This window comes from Danio rerio, chromosome 13, assembly GCF_052040795.2.
Source record: "Danio rerio strain M-AB ecotype USA chromosome 13, GRCz13ab, whole genome shotgun sequence".
NCBI lineage: Eukaryota > Metazoa > Chordata > Actinopteri > Cypriniformes > Danionidae > Danio > Danio rerio.
This window is the reverse complement of record NC_141033.1, coordinates 47,447,664-47,472,639: the sequence shown is the minus strand read 5'-3', so window position 1 is coordinate 47,472,639 and position 24,976 is coordinate 47,447,664. Positions and strand designations below refer to the sequence as shown.

General features: G+C 37.2%; 1 protein-coding gene across 2 annotated transcripts; it reads left to right on the top strand.

The window, feature by feature from the left end:
* The first annotated feature begins 489 nt into the window (after positions 1-489).
* Positions 490-21,068, top strand: glo1 (glyoxalase 1). 2 transcript variants are annotated; one of them, NM_213151.1, is given in 6 exon segments: positions 490-604; positions 2,836-2,918; positions 4,757-4,897; positions 13,863-13,930; positions 17,185-17,274; positions 20,168-21,067. In NM_213151.1, coding segments are annotated over 6 exon segments (543 nt in total). In that variant the 5' UTR covers positions 490-535; the 3' UTR covers positions 20,260-21,067.
* Positions 21,069-24,976: the final 3,908 nt, after the last annotated feature.

Here is a 24,976-nt window from a genome sequence, read left to right as displayed (position 1 = left end):
TAAATCGTGTAGCAAATGGTGAGATATTTATACTTTTTGGGTGAACTACAGAAGGAATAAAAGGGCTTTTCACACATTTTTGTCATTTAAATATAATCATTCCAACTTAAATAGTTAGCTCACCAACAATTTATCTATCCAGCTAGCTAGCCATCAATATATCTATCTGTCTATCTATACTAAATAGGTAAAAACACTCAATTCAATAACTGTTAGATATGAGAAGTGAAATTGTGTCTGTATTATAATGAACCACGACAACAGTACCTGTTTATAAAAATAAACTGAAGTGCTGAGTGTATATTTGAATGAATGCGTTTGGCAAATTCACTTTCTGATAAACATGACTCTCGCCCTCTGCAGGAATAGAAGTGAAAGCACAGCGCCATTTCATCATATACTCCATCATCGCTCCTCCCACAGACACGTCATACCACTGACGCTGCTCTGAGTAGCCCCGCCCCTCCGCGAGGTGTCTTTCCGTCGGACTGTCTGTCAGCCGCCAGGTGACCATTAGGCCGAAACACACCTAAAAATGACCGACCAAGGGGTGACAAACGAGGCTGCAGCCGCCGCGTGTAAAGAGGGAAGCTCCATCACTAAAGTAAGACGCTTTTTTTTGGATCATGAACTCGGGCGGAACCTGTCGATCAAACACGAAGATCGTCGCTTTCCCCCTGTTCTGCTTTAAGTACAACGTTAACTCTCAACAATTGAGGTAAAGTTGGATTCTTATTCGCACGAATTCGTTCATTTTATGATCAGTCACAACTTCTTTATATTGTTTACCAAGCTACTTTAAATATTGGGGCAGAAATCGCATGTAAGTATGACTTCAAAACAACATTAGCACTATATTATTGACTCTAAACAATGATGATAGTCATTGGCTGCTTGTATGATTTACCTATTGCAAAGAATACTTTTCTAAAATGATATTATTAATGAGAATGTGCGAATATAAAATCAACTTTACCTCAACAATCACAATACTGCAGGAAAAAATAGATTCACAACACATAAATGCTATTCAATAGAGCTTTCTCAGCCTCTCTGTTAGCATCTCAGCAGACTTTGATCAAGTATATATTTGTGTAATGTTGTAATGTAATATTGCTGAGTCATATGAGAAAGAAAATGAACATATGGGTGGTTCTGTTTGTAATGCAGGTTGATATAAGATTCTCCAACGACCTTTGACATTTTAAAGTCAGGAAATCCTGACCTGTGACTTCTCTGGTGTCCCATACTTTAACTAGAATGCTACATATTGAGATATCAGGGAATTTTCACAAAGATTTAGACAAGAAATGGATTGAACAAGTATTTAAAAAGGAATATTCTTGCATTACCGTTTTATATACACTCACCGGCCACTTTATCAGGTATACCTGTCCAACTGCTTGTTAACTTAAATTTCTAATCAGCCAATCACATGGCAGCAACTCAGTGCATTTAGGCATGTAGACATGGTCAAGACGATCTGCTGCAGTTCAAGCCTAGCATCAACATGCAGAAGAAAGGTGATGTAAGTGTGGAAAAAACAAAGTCAAGACATGTCACAAGGAGCATGATGCTTGTAGAAGTTGTGAAATATATTTAAGATGCACGTAACTGTTCAGTTCTGGTATGCAGAGAAAGGTTGCAGAAAGAGGAAGTATGTCTGGGTACAAGATCCAAAGGACTGCAGAATGACTGATGAGTGACGTTACACAAAAACTCCACCTGTTAATATCAGTTGTGTATATATGCTGGAGTCAAGGAAATGTATGTTAGTTGCGAACCTCTTGAATGTAATTCTTGTATTGCATTGGGGTAACGTTACGTAACCCAGAGCTCTGTCATCGAATTATTCATTTGTATCTAATAAATTACTAATATTTTTGGCATTGAAGAAAACCCTCTCCAGACCTTTTCTTATTGAACACGCATGGAATTGACCTTATATTCCAACATAAGTAAGTGACTTTAAACGTGGCATGGTTGTTGGTACCAGAAGAGCTGGTCTGAGTATTTTAGAAACTGCTGATCTACTGGGATTTTAATGCACGATCTCTTGGGTTTACAGAGAATGGTTCAAAAACCAGAGAATATGCAGTTAGTGGCAGTTCTGTGGTCGCAAATGCCTTCGCAATGTCAGAGGAGAATGGCCAGACATGTTCCAGCTGATAGAAAGGCAACAGTAACTCAAATAACCGCTCACTACAACCAAGGTATACAGAAGAGCAATTGGAAGCAACTTCTTTGTAAAGTCCAACATTGACTGCGACTCAGTCTGCACACAGAGAACAGCTGTTCACTGTTTTTCTAAAAAAAAAAAAATTATTTCTAAAGGTGCTGTTGGCTTGAAGTTTTCCCTGGAAAACAATCAAAGAAATCCATTCATGCAAAGAAAACTAATCTAATTAGTTTATAAATGAAGTTATGTGTAATAAAATGAAATGATGCTGGGAAAAAGTATTGAACACATGAAGAAAGGGAGGGGTAGAAAGGTAGTGAAAGCCCAAGCAGCAGCTGAAGTCTCTCAGTAGTTCTTTTGCAATCCTCTGCCCTTCCTCATTTTAAATGAAAATCAACTGCTTCAGTCCAACATTTATATTAGCATGATGATGAAGATGAAACCAGGGTGGACATTTCAGCAAGACAAAGATCCAAAACAAAACAAAATTAAAAAAAACAAAGACTCTCAAATGCTTTCAGAGGACGAAAATAATGTGCTTTTCAAAATTATCTTTTTGTTCCCCTTTTTGGGTCTCTGTCTTGTAGATTATATTTTTTGTGTTTTAACTTTTTTGCATTAATTAATAAATTATACATTTAATTTGTCTCCTGTAGGACTTCATGATGCAGCAGACAATGCTGCGGGTGAAGGATCCGGTTAAATCCCTGGATTTCTACACACGGATCCTGGGAATGACGTGAGTGTACTAGTGTAAAAGAGACTGATCTCACAACACACAGTGTCTTGGACTGATTTATGTTAGTCTTAATTAATTTATAAAAGCCCAAATGTTCAAAAAGTGCACGTAGAAACAAAATACAATTTTAGCTGTATTGATTAAATGCCCCAATCTAATGTGATTGCTCTGTTTCTTAAAGCATGTTTCCAAAAAGATTAAAATTCTGTGCATTCGCAACACATGCGCATTGCATTTTGCATTGGCGCTGTCCAGTTTGCATTGACTATGCATATATAAATAATCATTTTTGCAATGTTTTGAAATATATGTTGCACACTGGCCACTTTGTTAGGTACACCTGTCCAACTGCTTGTTAACGACTTTGAACGTGGCATGGTTGTTGGTGCTAGGGTTTACAGAGAATGGTCTGAAGAAGAGAAAATATCCAGTGAGCGACAGTTCTGTGGGCGCAAATGCCTTGTTGATGCCAGAGGAGAATGGCCAGACTGGTTCCAGATGATAAAAAGGCAACAGTCACTCAAATAAGCACTCGTTACAACCGAGGTCTGCAGAAGAGCATCTCTGAACACACAAGTCCAACCTTGAGACGAATGGGCTATAGCAGCTGAAGACCACACCGGGTGCCACTCCTATCAGCTAAGAACAGAAAACTGAGGCTACAATTCACACAGGAATTGGATTTCGTGTCAATATGAACCAAAATCTCTGAGGAATTTTATGGATCTATGCCATGAAGGATTAACACAGTTCTAAAGGCAGAAGGTACTTGGGTACTAGTAAGTTGTACCTAATAAAGTGGCCAGTAGGTGTATGTTTATGAGCATATATATGTGCTGCATATCTTTAAAATCTAAATATGAACTTGTATTCTAAATATGTGATTTGCATGTCACATATAAGATTTCTATCAGGTGAATCAGTTTTCTAGGTTGTGGCCGGTCCACAGTTTGTGCACTAGAGAGATCCCGGTTGCCACCATCTGAAGTTCATTGGAAGCAACTTCTTTGTAAAGTCCGACATTGACTGCAACTAAATCTGCACACAGAGAACAGCTTTATATTACATTCTTCTTCCAAACCACAAGCATGTAAACTTGCACAAGCCCATATTCTATGTCCCATGCCATTCGATTCACACCCAATTGAATTAAATCTGAGGTAACATGAACTAAATCCAAAGCATGCCGGCACCGCTACATCCTAAACAAATTAATTTATATAAGGAAAACATGTGCATAATTTTACACTCTACACATTTTGCACTTGGTTGATGAGGTTCCAAAATGGCAAGAGTTGCTATGCAAAAGTGCTTCTTTAGCTCCGTCGTAGTCCTGCATTTTTTTATTTTAAATTATTAGTTTACCCTAAAATGACAGTTGCATTATTAATTACTCATCCTCAAGTCATTTCAATCCCCTGAGACCTTCATTCATCTTCAGAACACAAATTAAGTTATTTTAGATAAAATCCCAAAGCTCTCTCAACCTCCATAGACTGCAAAAAGAGTCCAGAAGAGGAACCGAAAACGTTGTCAAAAGATTTTATGTGATTCAACTGTAATGATACGAAGCTCCAAGAACACTTTTGCGCACCAAAAACTTTAGTCTTCCACATGGTGCGCATTTATTATGAGCAATATAATGCTTGTGCTGTGCTGCTGACCTATTGCCCATAGTAAACGTGCACCCTGAACTGTTGTGGTGTTTTTGCCACACAAAAGTAATCGAACTAACCCTTTAACCGTGCATGCACTTATGCATTTTGTGTACCCCTGCTTAAAAGTGAAGATCAGTGAAGCATTGAGGTGGCCTTAATGTGTGGATGTTTTATTTGTAGGCTGTTACAGAAGTTTGATTTCCCCTCGATGCGCTTCACCCTCTACTTTCTGGGTTACGAAGATAAGAAAGAGATCCCTGCAGATGTGAAGGAGAGGACGGCCTGGACGTTCTCCCGTAGAGCCACTATAGAGCTCACTCAGTAAGTGTGTGTGTGTGTGTGTGTGTGTGTGCTAGTGTTGGGCGATATACTAAGGGTGCTTTCACACCTGTGAATCGATTCAGTTGTTCCGAAACAGAGATTACAATTGTTACATTGTTGCACTTTGCTCTTGGAGCGGTTCGCTTTCACATTGCAAAGTTTCTAATCGGACCAAAAGAGCTAAAACAAGTCACGTGCGAGTAAACTCTCCTTACATTGGTCAGAGTGTCAGGGTTTATTTTGCAGCGTCCCGCTAAGCTGTCAGGAGAGGTGGTGGTTTAGTGGTGATTGACAGGGTGCGCGCGCGACGTGTCTGAGGAGAGATGCGGTGGGGAGGGGTGAGAAGGGTGCACGACGATGCCCGGTGAGGACCGGGAGGGAGACGCGAGATTACCGGGAGATCATCACTCGTTTGCGTGCATCCGGAGACTCGCGAAACTTCCCGCCATACTCATAATTCTCTCTTCATACAGCCGTAAGCCTATTACATATCCATAAAACACTGTGATATAACCGTGCTCGGATCGGATCGCTTTCTCACTGATTGAACCGCTCCAGGGTTCGTTTCAATCGAGCCGAGACCACCTCATTCAAGCGATCTCGGAGCGATTACTTTGGCGCGGAACAGAGCGCGATTGCCCTGTTCAAATATGCCAAACGAACCGCGCTAACTGGGCAAACGAGACACGTTCCGAAACAAAAGTGTAGGTGTGAAAGCACCCTAAATTTTCAGATCGCCATATCGTCCCCCTGTGAGATCGCGATACACGATACTATCGCATAGGGGCACGACAGTGTTACGTTTATGTATATATATAATATTTGATAATTATATTTAACTATATCTAAAGATATTTAATAACCTTTTGGCTGATTTTTTTACTTATTTAATAACCTACTTTATTTGCATGAGGTTTGATCTTGGATAATAATTCAAACCAATGCAAATCACTGCGCTCTTAAAGCTAAATAGGCGCTTACACTGAAATTATTTCAAACAAGACTCAATGCAACAGTGCGGCGCGGGACAGGATTTGATGGTGACTTCGGGTTCATGCCGTTATCCTCGGCCCGCGGGACTGCTGCAAAATGGATATAATATACATTGATGAAAGCAAATGAAATGATATTTATATAGGGACGGAAGAAACGATGCTCTAAGATTCTTTCAGACGAAAGGTGGATGGAGGACTCGCCGCCCGCACGTGACTATGCGGTGAAGTTTTCAATGTTTTTGTTCAGTTGAGCGCAGCGCGGCTTCAGGTCTAATCATCACAAACGTCATCAACAGTGGCACAGTTGTATTTGCTAAGATCTAACACAATTATTGCGCTTGGCATAGGCTATGGCTGTTTCTCAATATGCGTTCTTCAGCGGTCTTGCGTCCTCGTGTTCTCGTGTAACGTCATCATCAGCTGCCAAAGTTCAGTTCCAATAATCAATATCGCAAGGACGCGTGAAACTTCCCGGATGTGTTCTTGATATTGAGGACGCAACGATGCAGACTTGAGCACCGAACTCGCTCTGGAAGTCCCAGAAGTCATTGCGACTGGAGGTGGGAAGCGCAGCATTTTATTTAGATTTCTTATTAAAGTTCAGAGATGTCATTTATTTACCTCAGGAGTTTCCCTAAATGAAACGGTAAAAGTAAACATCACCATGGACATCTTAATAAAGGAATAAACACATTAAGAGTGTTTGTTTGCTGAAATTCGTATTAAAATCTGTTTTATTTATAGTGTGCAACATATATTTATAATGCTTTTATGCGAAGTATATATTTTGAAAAGGGGAAAAACAATAAATTGTTGTATGAAGGCTGTAATGTTTAAATAATTTACCATTTAAAACACGTGAAGGTCACGTGACCATCAGGAAGAACGCAGCATCTCAATTCTCAAAGGACGCGTTCTCTGCCCTCGCGGTCTCCTGAGTTCGTTCTTCCGAGTACACCTGGCAAGACCGGTCTCCACAAGAACACAAGTCCGTTCTCTGCGTTCTTGGAATTGAGAAACAGCCCATGTGTTTATTGTTTTCGGATAAGTTTCATTTTAGACATGGCTGCGGCGAGTCGGCAATTGCTCTTATTAAATAGCCTATTTGACCTAAATTAATTAGCCTATTTTTAAATTAAATAAATAGGTTATTTTCTGAATAATGCGCATGTCCGTGATTATCAATCTATCGAATTAAACACAAATAAACAAGTATATTCCGTGTATTTGAAGGAGCAGTCAATGCATGCACTGAAAATATAGTCCATAGCCCCCTTAAAACTTAAATAGGCTATTAATAACATATAAAAAAGATAATAAATAGCTTTTTTGTTAAAGCAAGAGATAATCTTGCGGGAGTGCTGTCCAAGGAGTATCAAATGATCAATGACCGCAACACGTCTTATTCCAGAATATTTGAGCTGGTTTCAAAATTCTTTCATTTTCTTTTTCAGTTGTTTTATTTTTACAAATCGTTTTATTTAACTTGTTTGTTAATTAAATCCAGTTTTACTATTTAGCCTATTATTTTTAGGCAACAAAGTTGCAAACTAATTTGCTATGAGATTTAACTGTGCCCTCACGTGTAGCTCGCGCTGCGAGAGAGAGCAATCGAAATGATTCATTTTTGTCCGAAAGTGTCGGTCAGGTGATGTTGATGTGAACAGCTGAAGCTGTCAAATTATTTACAGTTAATTTATTATTAATGACGATGTTTAAAAATAAAAATACTGTTCATTTTATTCAATAATGCAATTAAAACCTGTAATAGGTCTATGTAAATGCGAAATGAGCTAAATATTGTCTTTAAAATCGTCATAGGTTTCAGCTCTTGGCGATATCTTTGCCTATCGTCGATACACGATACTATCGTCAATCGGCACAACCCTAGTGTGTGCAATATTTTGGTGCAGTTTATCACAACATTTTATTTTGTGGCTGTTTGAATGCGTTTGACCACATAAACATTTACATTTATTCATTTAGCAGATACTTTTTATCCTTATAAGCGACTTGCAAATGATTATAATAGAAGCACTTTAAATCACAACAATATGTAAATGCAAGAGAAGCAACAATATGTAAATGCTGTGACGTGTATCAGTTAGTTAAACAGTGTGTATATTTGTGTATGTGTACAATTTCTCAATACAAAGGACAGGCAAAGAGGAAATACAGTTTTAGAGTGGAATAGGGAAAGTAATAGGGCTGCACAATATATCTAAAACCACGATAGCAGCATATGCAATATCTGGATCACAAAGAGGTGCATTAAGTCAAGCATTGTCAAGTATTATGTCTGTTGCGTGCATGCATTGGTGGTTTATCTAGATTTCACCAATAAGATGGAGTCTTACTCTTTTTCTACCCACTTCTCCAGTAAGTGCTATTGACTAAACTAAAATGAAACCAGACCACCGAAAACAGCTCAATTGGTTCAACTGGTCTAAAGGTGAACCTATTTTAGTGCATTACAGCAGAAAGATGGAAGTAAATAATAAGGGTGTGAGTAGAGACAAGCAAAGAAAAAACCCCAAAAGTGATTCATTTAAGTTTAAAAATGTTATTATTATTTATGTTTAAAAATCTTAATGTTTGCTCCATGACATGACGTTAGAAATAGGTTTTAGAATTTAAGATTGAAGAAAAATATGTATTAACTGTTTATTTGAATGTTTACGGTTTATTTAACTTTTTTTATTTTACTGTTTGACGTAAATAAATAAAAAAATGTTAATAAAAATGGTGAAAAAAATAGTATTTCTCTAGGGAAATTTTATATCGCAAGCAAATAGCTTTATCACAAAACTCAACATCTATAACTTGCATTAAATTTTCCCAGTGCAGGAAGTCAAAGAAAGTAATAGAGTGGAGGAACTATGACGTCGTCTTGTAGGCTAATCGGCTGCTAGCATAAAACTGGTTTCCTCAATAAAATCCCTATAGGATTTTCCCATAGGCTTTTCGAAGATTGCAAATAATAAGCTCTGTGTTCAAACACTGTTCATTACACTTACACGTTTTGTCCAGCCGGATAATCCTCACACCAAAATACAACTTTTAGCACTTTTGGATCTTAAATACAAACGCAAGAACTGAAAAGCTAACATTAGGTTATAAATGGACTACAGTGCATTCAGGGCGCTCGTCTGTGACATCAGCACCACCCTACTACACACAACTTTTCTTGCTTATTTTTAGAAATATGCTCCATGACAAAGAGTTAATCTCTTTGTTTATTATATTATAATGCACGCTATATATTATAAACCAATACATGCGCAAAAACACATCTGTATAGACCTACGTGCCTTTTAGATCATGTTTTGATTGGGAAATACATTTTGTTTTGCTTTAAGGTTGTTGTAAAAGTTTTAAACATGCATGTATAATTTTGCCTACATAGTATTATCATAAGACATATTTAAATAAGTGTATCACTCGCGTGCATACAGTCTGCTTACCTTAACAGGTGACAGAAATGAGGCGTGAGGGACAAATCTAGATGCCTGCTAGTTCCATCATGGATAGAGATAATCTTTTTATGTCCCGAAGTACAGCGAAAAGCAGCCCATACAGTCACATCTGCTATACATTTAATGGAGGAGTGTAAATACTGCAGTTATGACAGAGGTAAATGTGTTCAGATGAAGAAAAAACAACCAAAAAATCACTGGATCACATTAAAATGACAGTTAATTTGTGTGTATTTCTTAAACATTTATTCACACGTTTGCATTACTAAGAGAAGGAAACAGATAAACTGCACTGGTAAGCAGTATCTTCATAATATACTTTAATTGAAATAAATGATCAACAAAATAATCTGTCTCAACAGCCTTTATAAGTGTTGGCCACGAACCTTATTTAAGTGATTTAACTGAATCCTATTGAAAAAACGAGGGAACGAGGGAACCAGAACTGCTAAAATGCTAACTCGCTTTCAGGTTTTTGCGTACAAATTGACGTCATAGTTCCTTCACTCTATAAAACCCTAAATATGAAAAAGTTAGGACAGTATAGAAAATGCAAATAAAAAATAATTGTTAGTGCTATCATAGAAGTGCAAGTTACTTTTGCCAAGGGCACTGACACAGCAAGCAGCAACCTCCCGCTCTACCTCAGGAAGCCAATACGGAAGTAACTAAAACTGCAATTCATCCAAAATTCCGCTAGTCCTGGCCGCTCCTGGCTGCAAAATAGAGCAAATTTCAATTGAGCCCACTATTAGAATGGCCAACTTTACAGCAGAAAAAAAGGTGTTTACAGCCTGGTACAAAAAAAGATTTTGGTTAATACAGGTAATATTACCCTTCATGACAACTGTGAGGTGGTGAATTTTTTTATAACTCATCCGTTTCCTTTATAATAAGTTATAATAAGTTTGCATATTTAAGGGCGTGGCCACTTGAGTGACAGCTAGGTCTCGTTGGTCGCCGTCCCGTCACCTCAGCTGAATCCTGCAGATTAGCCACTGAACTTGGCATATTTATCGTATTTCTTTGTTGTTTTATGTGGCTTTACACAGTCAACTGCCTTTTGGACTTGTTTTCTACAATTATTAGATGGCATGGCATGCTGAGTGCACTTAATTGTGCTCACAAACCATTCACGTGGCCTCCATTTCCCATGTGAGTAAAGTTATATACTTATATACCATCTCTATACATGTATTTGTTTTATTTAAGATCATTTATCGTTTAAATTTATATTTAGAGCTGTAATGCACTCCAGAATCTGACAGATTGATTAGCTGTGGGCTCTAGAACAGTCATCTGAAGCGTTGTCATACAGTGTTATGCTGGATTTCATCAATAGTCTTACATTAACTAACACAGACTACATCTGAAGTGTTTAGAAAGTAATTTGCGTTTTCCTCCTGTTGAAAAACGTCATAAGAACAATGTTTAGTGGCTCAATGTACTACAACAGTGTTTTTAAAGTCTAAACACTTTATTGGTATAGTGTACAGCCAAGCACAAGTGGTCAGAATACAAACGAGTCACAGGTGATAAAGTATTAAGCGTTCTCCCAAAGTAAAGTGTGTCTGAACCAGGTCCAAGCTTAATGCCAGCAGTGTCTGTAGCTCCGCCCACTCTCCGCCTCTTTGCCCTTGTTTGGTATCCCGCCGTGGGTGTGATGATGCGCGAACAAAATGGCGACGGTTGGCCGCGCCTACTTGTGGCTTCTTTTGCGCTCTTCAGAAACCTATGGGTGACGTCACGAATACTACGTCCATATATTTTACAGTCTATGTGACACAGCCATGACAGACCCTGGCTTTTGAACTTGTTGCTGTCCCAGTCTGGATCAGGGGTCATCAAACTTGTTCCTGGAGGGCCGGTGCCCTGCAGATTTTAGCTCCAAGCCTAATCAAACACACCTGAACAAGCTAATCAAGGTCTTACTAGGTATACTTGAAACAACCAGGCAGGTGTGTTGAGGAAGTTGGAGCTAAACCCTGCAGGGACACCTGCCCTCCAGGACCAGGATTGGTGACCCCTGGTCTGGATGATGCCATTTTTTTGTCCGGAGCACATGACATCCATTTCTCCCATAAAATACCGGAAATACTTATTCATCTGAACGCAATACACATTTCCATTGTTTGATGGTCCATCCCAGATGCCTCGAGCCCAGAGAAGTTTATGGTGCTTCTAGACACAGTTAACATAGGGCTTTCTTTTGGCACAGTACAGTTTTAACTGGCATTTGTGGATGTAACTATGAATCGTGGTACTTGACAAAGGTTTGCCAAAGTAGTCCTGAGCCTATGTGTTGAAATGGCTTATAGATGAACGAGGATTCTTGATTCAGTGTCACCTAAGGAATCGATTGATCAGTAGCTATGTTTCCATCCAAAAATGTGAATAAACTTCATGCGCAAAACTGGATTATCGCATAAAAGTTGTGCGAATGAAGCAGCGTTTCCATCCAACGAGTCAAATCGACCAAAATCGTCACTTCCTGATTAACTGGCGCCAAATATCAACAGTAAAAACTGCCTTTGCTGCAGTAGGAGAAGCTGCATCGATCTTTTCTAAATGAATGCGCCTCAGAAGACAATCCTGACATGCAGTGAGTTCGCAGTGGCGTTTGAAGGTGTCAGACGTGGAGCACAGGCGCTCTTGATTCTGGAGGTCATTAATAATATAATAACATTAATACTGAAATGGTAAGGCGTTTTATTATGACCAAAACAACATTTCAGATGTTTTATAATGTGCTCAGCCTGACGTTTTGTCCATTCATACACCTTTTGAGCATCACATGATCTGTTTTAACAAAATCACATGACCTTTTTTAATGCGCATGCTGGAGTTTGTGCATTAAAAGTGTTTCCATCGCAGTTTATGCGCATCTTTTCTTATCGAATAAAAAGTTTATCCTACCCAGTTAGGCGCTAGGGTTGTAACGGTATGAATTTTTTACGGTATGATAATCGTCTAAAACAATACCACGATTTGACGGTTTCGCGGTATACGGTATGTTACAAATGTTACAAAATAATAGAACAGTGAAGCAAATTTGACTTTTTCCAAATAATATAGTTTCAGTTACTATAAACAACACCACTTACAATGAACAAATAAAAAAATAAGAAAATAATAAATAATGTGTCAAAGTCCAAATAAAGTCCAAATAAACATGGTGCAAATCCTCAGTAAAAAATAGATATAAATATTTACTATACTATAAATAGTTACATAATGAAACTAGATTCAATATGGAACATCCTTAGGTTTTATGTGCCAGCATGGATATGGTTGTCTGTGGATATGGATTTGGATATGGTTGTCTGCAATGCAGACAAACAGCTGCACCTTCATTTGCGTCTTTTGAAAACAGCAAGAGCAGCAGTTCGTCTTTGCTGTGTCACTGTTTTGTCATGTTTCTGTGCATGCAAAAGTACTTAGTATGAGAATTATTTCATGCAAAACTTTTTTTTGCGTTTTATTCAGCCGCGCATAAATGTATGCCTATTTCTCATTCTGTGTTGTTCAAAAAGCTTAGTGTTGGTCCACAAACAAAAGCGAAACCTATGCTTATTGGTTGTAATATAGCGAGTTTAAACCAATCTGGGCATGGAGGAGGGACATTGCATCAATGTATCATGTCTGGTTTGTCCGAAGACACAGTGACGAGCGTTTCTTTGTCAAATCAGCGTTGTCAAATTTTGATGATGTAACCGCACTGATTCCGGAGCCTCTGAAAGTCCGCGAATGTTATGTGATACAGCACTGGAAAGCTGAGATTCTCTTCTTTATGCCAATATTTGAATTGTATGAACCAGATCAGCGGATCAAAAGTTATTAAACATTTAAGAGCAATACTTTTTTTTAGCCGCGGGCGGCTGTCTCGGTCTTTAAGGGTTAAAACCGTTGATATGCAATTGTTCATGGTATGATAATCGTGCACGTTCAAATCGTGGTAGACCGTCATACCGGTATATTGTTACAACCCTATTAGGCGCATAAGTTTTTTATGCGCATTTTAAAAATGTATGCGCATCATGGCGTTTCCATCAACTGTTTTTTTTTTTATGGGCATTTGCAAAATAAAATAAAATAAAAATAGGTATAAAATAGGTGGATGGAAACATAGCTAGTGTAGTTCAGCTTAGGCTTGCGCACTTGTCCCTTATGCATTGAAGTTCCTCCAGATTCCTTGAATCTTTTATTTATGTTCTGCACTGTTGATGGTGATATATCTAAATGTCTTCCTCTCCTTCTTTGAGGAACATTGTTTTAAAACATTTCAATAATTTTGGCAATACTCGGCTCATTTTTACTCCTAAAAGACTAGACCTTTCTTGGTTCCATTTGTGATTGGATAAAAATACATCATCAGTTGTAAGTCAGGCTGTAGAATATTTAAATAGCCGGTCCAGATATCTAAATTTGATGGCTGACTTTCTGCATAGAGCTGTTTTCATGTGCTATTTCTTCTTTGTCTTTTTTTTTTATTAGTAACTGGGGCTCAGAAACGGATGACAGCCAGTCTTACCACAACGGCAACTCAGACCCAAGAGGCTTTGGTAAATATAGCATTTGTGACATTTTCTCTATTGTTTTATCAACATATTAGCTTTAATATAAAATACCATAAAACATCCAGCTTAAAGCTTCACTTAGTGAATTTCGCCAACGATGATATTTGAAAGCTCCCAAACAAAACATTCATATAATAGCAAATATTAGTAAGCGTCTCGTCACACCCTTACCATCTGGGAATTTTTGGCATACTCTTTTCTACATACATAATTTTATTTTCAATTACTATTTAGGACGGATAGTATGCTAATTGGGACGCAGCATTGGTCTGCTGAAAAAAAGCATTTTTGAAATCTTGCTTAATGAATCTTTAATGCAGTTCACAAAGGATTTGAAGTCCTAGTGGTCAGAAAAAGTGCATTAAAATGTTTGTTATGGACTTTAAAAAAAATAATTCTTCAGAATTTTACATTTGTTCTGATTGTGCTGGTATATGTGCAAAAATATAGTCCTAAATCAAAGTATTGTGTAATAGCTATAGATGGGCATAGATCATTTTTAAAATCTAGATTAATCTTACTGTAATCTTGGAATTGATTTAGATTAAATGGCTTATTTGAATTCTGTCGAAGGCATTCAGAATATGTGTGCTACCCAAATAATGACTAAAAGTAAGTCTTTGAGAATGGGTTTCTCAAGCCTGGTGGCGCATTAGACCAGGAGTCATTTCCAAAATGCATCACAAACTGCTTGAGAAACTGTTCTACTATGATAATTAATTGGTGATGAAAATAAATGATGTTCAATAAGATGTACTTGTGTTTACTGACTGTTTATTCAGTTAAACATGAATTTTGAACTGTGTAGGCCTACACAAGTTCTATTTTTGAAGTCATAACTGACCTAAACAGAAATGGAATTAAGACGTGTGGAGTATGCAGATATTAGTGGCATTATTGAAGTAAACACTGCAATCAAACTATTACCATCATGTAGGACACCATATTTTCCAACAAGATCCACACACATGGCTGTCAATACAGGACCGCACACACACACTAGAGCTGCACAATTCTGGCTAAAATGAGAATCACGATTTTTTTATTGTTATTATTTTTTATTTATTTATTTTTTTTGCTTAAAATAAAGATCACAATTTTCTCACGATTCTGTAGATGTAAAATAAAGGTATGGTAAAAACAAACATATGGCACAACATCGATAATAATATTATGTGTAGGTCTACTGGTTTCTTCTTATAATAATTCTGATGTTGAAGTATTATGTTTCAGATATATGCTTGCAATCTGTCATATTAGACCAATTTATTCACTGGTAAAATCAGACATTTGCCATTATCAGATTATATTCAACCATATATAGGCTAGAGTAGTTATACTGACTGTAAACATTTATTCTCATGCACAACTGTGTTCATTATGAAAGAAAAAACATATCAAATGCTTGTCGTAATCATAACTCTAAAATGTGATATGAGTATTTAAATGAAGTGCACACTTTCTGTTTCATTTTGACTTCTAAGTGCTTGTTCATACTTCGCGCATGGCTCCCAAACGATCACTCTGTGCCACAAAATTAATATTATTTACAACTGTATTACCTGTTACTCGCAACATATGCAGGTTCTGTTCACTAAAGTAGACGCGCGCGCGTCTATCATTAAGTAGGCCTCTCTGAGACAACAGCTCACGTGTGATTTCGAAATGACATTTTTAGGTGAATTATACCTTATAAATACAGTATGTGACTCATTCAACATCATTTGGAGGTGTCTATAGCCCCTTTCACACATACAGACCTTTCCGGAAAATTACCGGCAATTTTCCGGAAAGGTTGTATGTGTGAACAGGTCCTTTTTGAAAATACCGGTAAATTCGTTCTGGCTATTTTCCGGAAAGAGAAGTTGTAACATTACCGGCAATTTGCCGGAATGCTGCGCTATGTGAATGCAGAAGACAGATTGCTGGAATAAGCGTGTGCACGTCTAGAACGTGCTGACGTGAGACGTCTGCTTTAGCCAATCACAACAGTCAGACGCATTTACATCCGCGCGGTTTGAGAATAAAAGCCTTTGAATATTTTCCCAGACACATTTAGCTGCTAGGAGTTAGTCAGATCATGTTTATATGTTCTTCTTAATGCCAACTGTGTAAATAATCATCGATGAGATGCTTATGATAAGCCGTTGTTTGTTTACCTTCAAGCTTTGCATGTGCCTGGGAGCGCCTGCACACGCACATATTATGAACATCTCGACATGCGAAAGTGATCCTGCGAAAGTTGTTCACAATATTGATCATCCACAGAGTTTGTAATGTAGTCAAATGTTTACAAATAAAAGCGCAGCCGTTTAAAGCTCATTTGTGGTGAATGATGTCAGAATTTACCGGTATTTTGGAATGGATGTGTGAATGCTCTTTTCCGGAAAATTTCCGTAATGTCCTCGTCTGTGTGAACAGCGCTTTTTTGAATATACCGGTAAAGTCGTTCCGTAAATTTTCCAGATATTTACCGGTATCACTGTGTGAAAGGGGCTAATGTCACTGAGCAACGTGTGTGAAATAATGAAAAGACTCGTGCAGCCGCCTTTTCTTCTCTCCTGAACTTGAAAAAATGATTGGCAGAATCGTAGAAATGCTGGATTAAGATCGTCTAGGGGGTCGAATCGAGATCGCGATCTTTTAACGGTTAATTGTGCAGCTCTAACACACACACACACACACACACACACACACACACACACACACACACAGATCACGAAATGTGGAAGTTTTTTTTCTTTCCGTTTGCCGTGCGTTATTATATTCCATAACACTCTCACCAGTCCTTATTTGCGTCTAATACCCCAGTTTGTCACGGGGGCATGAATGAAATGTTCATGAGTGAATGTGATAATGCCGAACTGCAGTTAAAGTCACCCAAAATTACAGGAAACTCTCTAATGAAAGCACTTCACGTAAACACCTTAATCATGTTATTGTCTATTAAGGCAAATAACTAGATTACAGATGTCCATGTAAACGTAGTCGGTAGTGTCTTCAAAGTAAGTGAAGGATCCAGAACGGCATCCTGCTGATTTGATTCAGAAGGATAAAATAGAATGGAATAGAATACACCCAGCTCCCAACACAACTTTTAGAATAGATTAACGGTGATATTTTTTTTATCGCCCGATAAAAGTCTCGCGTTAACTCAGCACGATAACGTCAATAAGGGCCCATTACTAATAACTAAATTAAAGTATGTAAATAATCTAACATTTTTCTATTTATTTTAGGCCATATTGGAATTGCAGTACCGGATGTCTATGCTGCCTGCAAGCTATTTGAAGAGAATGGAGTGACCTTTGTAAAAAAGCCTGATGAGGGTATGTTTTTATTATTATTATTTATTTATTTATTTTTTTGCATGTTTCTCCACAAGTAATAAATTAGCTAAACTGTTTCTAAACAAGTAGTGAGCAATGTACACATTTATAATATTTATTAGGGCTGCTCGATTTTTGGAAAATCATAATCACGATTATTTTGGTCATAATTGTAATCACGATTATTCAAAACGATTATCAGTTAAACTCAAAATTATTCATCCTCCTTTGAATTTATTTTTATATATAAATATTTCCCAGATTATGTTTAACAGAGGTTTTTTTTTTTTTTTTTTTTTTTACAGTATTTTCTATAATATTTTTTTCTTCTGGAGAGGCTTATTTGTTTTGTTTCAGCTAGAATAAAAGCAGGTTTGCATATTTTGAAACCTATTTTAATAGCTCAATATTATTAGCCCCTTTAAGCAATATATATGTTTGATTGTCTGCAGAAGAAACTACTGTTAAACAATGACTTGTCTATTTACCCTAATTAAGCCTTTGAATGTCACTTTAAGCTGAATACTAGTATCTTGAAAAACATCTAGTAAAATATAATGTACTGTCATCATAGCAAAGATAAAAGAAATCCGTTATTAGAAATGAGTTATTAAATCTGTTGTTTAAACTGTGCTTTAAGCATCTTCACTGTATTTTTAATTTTATTATTGATTAATAATAAAAACGGTCGGCAGCAGCAGGAATATTGCACGCTGTCACTTTAAGAATAGTGTGGTTCTGATATGGTTTCTCTTTCTCGTGTCTTTTGATTCTCAACTTGTTTGTTTATTAAACATATGAGGGTTAATATCAAGCGGCAACCTCCCGCTCTACCTCAGGAAGCCAATACGGAAGTAACTAAAACTGCAATTCATCCGAAATTCCGCTAGTCGTGGCCGCTCCTGGCTGCAAAATAGAGCAAATTTCAATTGAGCCCACTGTTAGCATGGCCAACTTTACAGCAGAAAAAAAGGTGTTTACAGCCTGGTACAAAAAAAGATTTTGGTTAATAAAGGTAATATTACCCTTCATGACAACTGTGAGGGGGGTGAATTTTTTTATAACTCATCCATTTCCTTTATATTAAGTTATATTAAGTTTGCATAATTAAGGGAGTGGCCACTTGAGTGACAGCTTGGTCTCACTGGTCGCCGTCACGTCACCTCAGCTGAATCCTGCAGATTAGCCACTGAACTCGGCATATTTATCGTATTTCTGTGTTGTTTCATGTGGCTTTACACAGTCAACTGCCTTTTGGACTTGTTTCCTACAATTATCAGATGGCATGGCATGCTGAGTGCACTTAACTGTGCTCACAAACCATTCACATGGCCTCCGTTTCCCATGTGAGTAAAGTTATATACTTGTATACCATCTCTATACATGTATTTGTTTTATTTAAAGATCATTTATCGTTTATATTTATATTTAGAGCTGTAATGCACTCCAGAATCTGACAGATTGATTAGCTGTAGGCTCTAGAACAGACATCTGAAGCGTTGTCATACAGTGTTATGCTGGATTTCATCAATAGTCTTACATTAACTAACACAGACTACATCTGAAGTGTTTGGAAGTAATTCGCGTTTTCCTCTTGTTGAAAAACGTCATAAGAACAATGTTTAGTGGCTCAATGTATTACAGCAGTGTGTGTTTAAAAGTCTAAACACTTTATTGATATAGTATACAACCAAGCACAAGTGGTCAGAATACAAACGAGTCGCAGGTGATAAAGTATTAAGCGTTCTCCCAAAGCAAAGTGTGTCTGAACCAGGTCCAAGCAAAATGCCAGCAGTGTCTGTAGCTCCGCCCACTCTCCGCCTCTTTGCCCTTGTTTGGTATCCCGCCGTGGGTGTGATGACGCGCGAACAAAATGGCGACGGTTGGCCGCGCCTACTTGTGGCTTCTTTTGCGCTCTTCAGAAACCTATGGGTGACATCACGGATACTAAGTCCATATATTTTACAGTCTATGGTTAATATGAATCCGCGCTCTGACACAAATGTGCATGTATTTCACCATTAAAGCGCTCACATTAAGATTGCGTTAGATGTGTAGCAACACACACGCTACCTGTCCGAGGCTATGCACGGCGCGCACACACACAACAGCACTTTAGCGCTTTAAAAAATATGAAAGATGTGCATCCCGTGCTGCAAAAGTTACATTACAGCACATGCTTTTAGTCATTTTGACATGGAACTGAACTTTGCAGAGGCAAAGAGTTTTCACACGTGTACAACTGGAAAGGGGGCGGTACGTGATGGAATAATCGTTTATCTCGATTAATGGCTTTTCATAATCGTTAAAAGCCGAAATCGAAATCGGATTTTCGATTAATTGCACAGCCCTAATATTGATATTTCAATGTACAGTTAAAGTCTGAATTATTAGCCCCCCCATTTCTGTTTATTGGAAAGAATATTTGTAAACACATTTATAAACATAATAGTTTTAATAACTCATTTCTAATAACTGATTTATTTTATCTTTGCCTTGATGACAGTAAATAATATCTGACTAGATAATTTTCAAGACACTTTTATACAGCTTAAAGTGACATTTATAGGCTTAACTAGGTTAATTAGGTAATTGTGCAACTAATTTTTCTGTAGACAATCCAAAACCAATATTGCATAAGGGGACTAATAATATTGACCTTAAAATGGTTTTAAAAAAAATTCTAAGCTACTTTTATTTTAGGCGAAATAAAACAAACAAGACTTTCTCTGGAAGAAATAATATTATAGGAAATACTGTGAATTACTTGCTCTGTTAAACATCATTTGGGAAATATTTGAAATAGAAAAAAATTCACGCAAGTCCTAATAATGTTGACTTCAACTGTGTACATTTTTTACACATTTATTTCATTTGTGTCTCTCTCCTGCAGGTAAAATGAAGGGTCTGGCCTTTATCCAGGATCCTGACGGTTACTGGATTGAGATTCTCAGCCCCAATAACATGGTGTCCATCACTTCGTAAAGATCATTGTTATGCTGTGACCTGATCCGAAAAAACTAGCTATATAAATAAAGGACATATGGGTGATTTGAGGAAGGGTGGTTGCTCTCTGCAAAGCAGTGCAGTGAAGACTAACAGTGTTTACATCTAACAATATAATGCAACAATGTCATCAGATAGTCACTTTTTGAATGAATGCATTAGAGACCCTCATTCAGTCAGCTCAAAGGGATAGTTCACTCAAAAATTAAACTATTTACTCACATTTAAGTAGTTCTACACTGTTAAACACAAAAGAAGATATTTTGAAGAATGTTGGGGGGGAAATCAGTCATTGATATCTGTAGAACACATTAAAAAAGATGACTTTGCGCTTTAAAATGAGCTGAAACTACATAACTTTTGCGTTTTTTGGGGGGACAACTTAATTGTTTTATGTTCAGTCTACTAAAATTTGTTAAGTTAACTTAATTGATTTAACATAAACCACTGAATTGTGTGGAATCTTGCTTTTTTTTTTACAGTGTATGAACACAAAATACTAAGACATAAATCAATGTCTGTTCATTATCAACATTTTCTTTTTATCTTTGTGTTCAACAGAGGAAAGAAACTCAAAGGAGTAAATGATAGCAGCATTTACAGTTTTGAGTGTACTGTCTCTTTAAATTACACTTTGTTAAAATAGGAATATATTTGAAAGGATGTCATTCTCCTCCTAAAGCTTCTACTTTGTCAAAATAGAGTATTTTTTAAGTTAATACAATACATCCTTCATATCTGACCCTAAAACCCTGCCTATATTTGTTCAAATAAACCAAGGAAAGTGCTTTGTTGTGGCATTCTTTTGCTGTCTGTTTGAACGAGAGCAGAAGTACTTTCATTTGCAGTAATACGTGTAGCATGAACTATGTAAAGATCACAGATTTATCTTCTGATTTCTTCTTATAGCATACTTTGCATGTTTGAGCGTGCCAGGGCATCATAAGGTTTGCAATTTTTGCAGTTTAAATAGATTAAGAGCTCAAACTGTTCACTAGCATTTATATGCGACTTTAAGCAAAGTAAGCTGCACACAAAGCCTTGGAAACATTAGGGAAGTATGTGAGGTTGCAAAATGTGTAAGGCAAATTAAAAAAAAATCTTGCTAGGCAACAATCCAACCAGTTTCTAGATGAGTGTTATGACAAACAAGGCAGCTGGTTACATCAGTATTCATCCTTCAGTGTTTAGTTTTAATTTTTTTTCCTTGAACTTTTCAGTTTAAATTAAATGTTAACTACATTTCTAAATACATGTAGATTTTCATCGTGACTTGAAATGAAATATTACCTGATGCATTTTTTTTAAATTACCTTCGTCTTAGTAGTCTTATTTCATTAATCTAACTTTATTCGTTTCCCTATGGGTTAGTCCCTTATTTATCAGGGATGGCCACAGCGGAATGAACTGCCAACTCATCCAGCTTATGTTTTACACATCCCTTCCAGCTGTAATTTAGTACTGGGAAACACCCATACACTTACATACATACAGTTAAGTGTATTAAATTCACTTATAGCGCATGTGTTTGGACTGTGTGGGAAACCGGTGTTCTGTCGATTTGACCTACCTTGTCAGATTGTCCTACCTCCCATTTAAAAAGTATGTGGCACAATTTAATGACGCAGTATGCCGCGCAGCAGACTCTGCTACCAGTGTAAATTTTAAAGCAGAGTAGTGTGATATGAAGCCTTTATATCACTCTAACCTCAGAACCATTCAAGTACATTGTTGGTAGCGTAATCTGATGGGTAGGATAAAGCCAGCCAGGACTCGAACCAGCGGCCTCTATGCCACCTAAGCTAATTTGGTGTGCCAAAACTATAAACCAGGGGTGGCCAACCCTGTTCCTGGAAAGCCACCTTCCTACAGATTTCAGTTGCTGCCCATATCAAACACACCTGAACCAATTAATTAGGACCTGAACACCTCGTGATAATTACAGGCAGGTGTGTTTGATATGGGTAGCAACTGAAATCTGCAGGAAGGTGGCTCTCCAGGAACAGGGTTGGCCAACTGTGCTATACACAGTTAACAAAAATATAGGTAACACTTTATTTTTGATTAGTAGTATGTATTAGTTGATGTGTTTGATGTAATAGTAGACTGTCTACTTAATATCTGTTGATACAGACATTCAACAGACATTTAACTGACTATAAGAAACTTTGCAAGTACATGTCAATTTACACTAACCCCAACCTAACATTCTACTTATAATCTAATGAGAATTAGTTGGCATGTAGATGCAATGTAACTTAAATTCAAGAAATGTACCATCAAAATAAAGTGTGACCAAAATATAATATGCTATGTTAATATACTTTAAAAATAAATAATAATACGCTTTATTTTATATAATTAAATTGCTACCCAAACTACCCAAATTGGCTTGTTTTTAACCCTACTGCTGGGTAAATATGGGACAGAACACATCAGGGGTTAAATTAACGCAAGTAATTTGGTTATTATTTTTAACCCCATAAATGGTTTGTTTTTCTACCCAAAAATTGGTTATTTTGTACTTGTAGAATAGGTTAATTTGATCCTAAAATGTCTGCGAAAGATGACCCAGCAATTGTGTTGTTTTGACTCTGCATCACTGAAGTACGGTGAGGGGTGTGCAGCTTTGATTACAGGTGTACAAAAGGTGGTAGTAAGGATTTTTTTAATTCAGAAAGGTCTGACTAAGGGCTGCTATGAGCATAAATCTCAATTTAATCCTCCGAAAACGACAGGAATCTGCGTTAATGTTGCACTATTTTGATTGCATTTAAGCAAATTAGTATAAAATATGTAGTATCCCAATCAGCCCCTGCTGTGAGTTGGTTTGACCTAAAGAGCTGGGAAACTACCCAAGACTCTGAAAATAACTCCCCAAAATTACCCAAATGCCTCAACCCAAGATTTGGGTAGAAAAAAATAACCCCGTATTTTTTAGAGTTTAGACTTTTTTATTTTCTTGAACTTTTCAGTATTTGCAAAAAATATCCAGAAGATTTTAAAACAATCTGCATTTTTGTGTAAAATTTTAATCAAGTAATGTTCAATGCTCATCTTATTTGTAAAGCACGTGTTAATACAACAAAGATTGAAATATAAGTAGGAAAATACAAGTAGAATTCAAATTATAATCCCTATCCATACCTACATTACCTATATTATTATTATTATTATTATTAAATTATACATTTAAATAAATTACAATTTTAAAAATTAAATGATAAATTATAGTTAGGTGACATGGTGGCTCAGTGGTTAGCACTGTCGCCTCACAGCAAGATGGTCGCTGGTTCAAGTCCCAGTTGGCATTTCTGTGTGGATGTTCAACCTGTGTTGGTGTGGGTTTCCTCCTGGTGCTCTGGTTTCCCATACAGTCCAAACACATGCGCTATAGGTGAACTGAATACACTAAATTGGCTGTAGTGTATGAGTGTGTATGGGTGTTTCCCACTACTGAAGCTGGAAGGGCATCCGCTGTGTAAAACATATGCTGGATAAGTTGACGGTGCATTCCGCTGTGGTGACCCTTGATGGATAAAGGGAGTACGCCAAAGGAAAATGAATGAATGAAGTAAAATTAAAATTATTATCAGGGTGCGAATTACAGGGGGGTTTGGGGGGGATTGACCCCCCTAATTTTTTCTTGAACCCTCTCTAAAGGACATTAAAACAACATGTATGGGGGTCAGCCCATTAAATACTGAGAAATAGTTTGCTCTGATCTGTATCTTAAGCATTAGTAACAATAATTAAAATGAGAGACCATGGTGGCGCAGTGGGTAGCGCTTTCGCCTCAGCAAGAAAGACGCTGGGTCGAGCCTCATCTGAGTCAGTTGGCATTTCTGTGTGGAGTTTGCATGTTCTCCCCGTGTTGGTGTGGGTTTCCGCCGGGTGCTCCATTTTCCCTCCCAAGTCCAAAGACATGAGGTATAAGTAAATTGGGTAAGCTAAATTGACCATAGTAAATGAGTGTGTATGGATGTTTCCCAGTGATAGGTTGCAGCTGGAAGGGCATCCGCTGCGTAAAATATAAGTTGGCGGTTCATTCTGCTGTAGCGAACCCAGATTAATAAAGGGACTAAGCCGAAAAGAAAATGAATGAATGAATAAGAGATCATTTAAATATACATCTGACCACTCCTACAATGTTCATACCATTGTGAATGCATAATCAGTCTATGCGAGAGAAAAAAATCATTTAACAAGTCTGAAACTGGCCATTCTAAAGCACAGATAGACGTGGTGAGTGTTCACAAGACACTTTACTTGTTAAACAGGTGTTTGTTTTCATATATAACCTAAAAGTAAAGTCAAATTAGCTGCATAGTTTGTATAATTTGACCTACAGAAACCTCTGAAATAGCCAATCAGAGGACACTAGGTCTGAATGCACTAAATATCCCACAAAACACTGAAAACTTAACTACGTTTTATTATTAAAGTAGATGTCAAACATATATATTGGATTTAATGAAGCATGTATCATATGAACTAACATACCAAAAAAGCTGACCCCCCTGATCGTCAATGTGTATCGGCCCCTGATTATTATCCCTATCCATGCAATAGTACACACAGTTTCTGTGTCAAGTATTTTTGTTCAGCAATTATGAATAATTTGTGCCTATTATTATTAAGAAGTAAGTTATTTTTCAGTGCTTATTATATAAATGAATCAACATCATACATTTGT